The sequence below is a fragment of the Eurypyga helias genome, unplaced genomic scaffold, assembly GCF_000690775.1.
Source record: "Eurypyga helias isolate BGI_N326 unplaced genomic scaffold, ASM69077v1 scaffold37282, whole genome shotgun sequence".
Lineage (NCBI taxonomy): Eukaryota > Metazoa > Chordata > Aves > Eurypygiformes > Eurypygidae > Eurypyga > Eurypyga helias.
Window position 1 is genome coordinate 1511 of NW_010238500.1, and position 786 is coordinate 2296.

General features: G+C 60.9%; 1 protein-coding gene across 1 annotated transcript in view; it reads left to right on the top strand.

The window, feature by feature from the left end:
* The window catches only part of DUSP12 (dual specificity phosphatase 12), a gene marked incomplete at its 5' end in the record, with an annotated part of 1210 nt that extends 876 nt beyond the window's left edge, over positions 1 to 334 (top strand). The window contains one exon of the mRNA XM_010147866.1: positions 173 to 334. Coding sequence (XP_010146168.1) covers positions 173 to 334 — 162 coding nt within the window. The remainder of the gene's footprint in view (positions 1 to 172) is intronic.
* Positions 335 to 786: the final 452 nt, after the last annotated feature.

Genomic DNA, 786 nt, shown 5'->3' on the forward strand with positions numbered 1-786 from the left:
GAGCTTTCTTTGCCTGTTTGTCAGCCCGTTTACTTTCTGTGAGGTGTCACAAGGGGAGGAGCTGGCTCAGCACAGGTTCCAGCAGCTGGAAGGTGCCGTTAGGGTCAGGGTCAGGGTACCTTGTGACCAAAGGCGCGGGTGCCTAAGAGCGGGCCATGCGTTCTCCTTGCAGCTTCTCTGTCCCAAGTGCGCGTCCAAGCTGGGCTCCTTCAGCTGGCGGGGCGAGCAGTGTTCCTGCGGCCGCTGGGTGACGCCGGCCTTCCAGATCCACAAAAGCCGAGTGGACGAGACCAGGACTCCGCCGGGCACCAACTTCCAATCTGCCAAAGCCTGAACTCCTCGGTCTTCCTCCGTGGATTTCTCGGCGTCTGCGGAGAGCTGCTGGCTGGCCTGTGATTGGCAGGAGCCAGCTTGTGACTCCCACCCCTTGGTCACGCGCGGCAGGTCCTTGCCCCTACGCTCTCTTCAAGCTTCCTGTACCTGGGATGTGTATGAAGTAGCAGAATGCTCCCTCCCGGGGGGTGTTGACACAGCGGTCAGTACACACAGACATGCTGTGACGGGGTGTTCTGAGCGCGCTCCTGCTTCCCCTGCTGCTGCTCCTGGGGCTCCAGCCCTTTATTTAAAAGCGGCGCTAACGTGTGACTCTGGGGCTGTGGCCAGCGGTGCTGCTTGTCTCCACATCCCGTTTGGCCGGAGCACCCAGCTCAGGTTTCTAGGAGGCCGCAGCACGAGGTACGTGGCAGAGAAACGCTCCAGGACTTAGCGAAGTCCCAGGAAACGGCA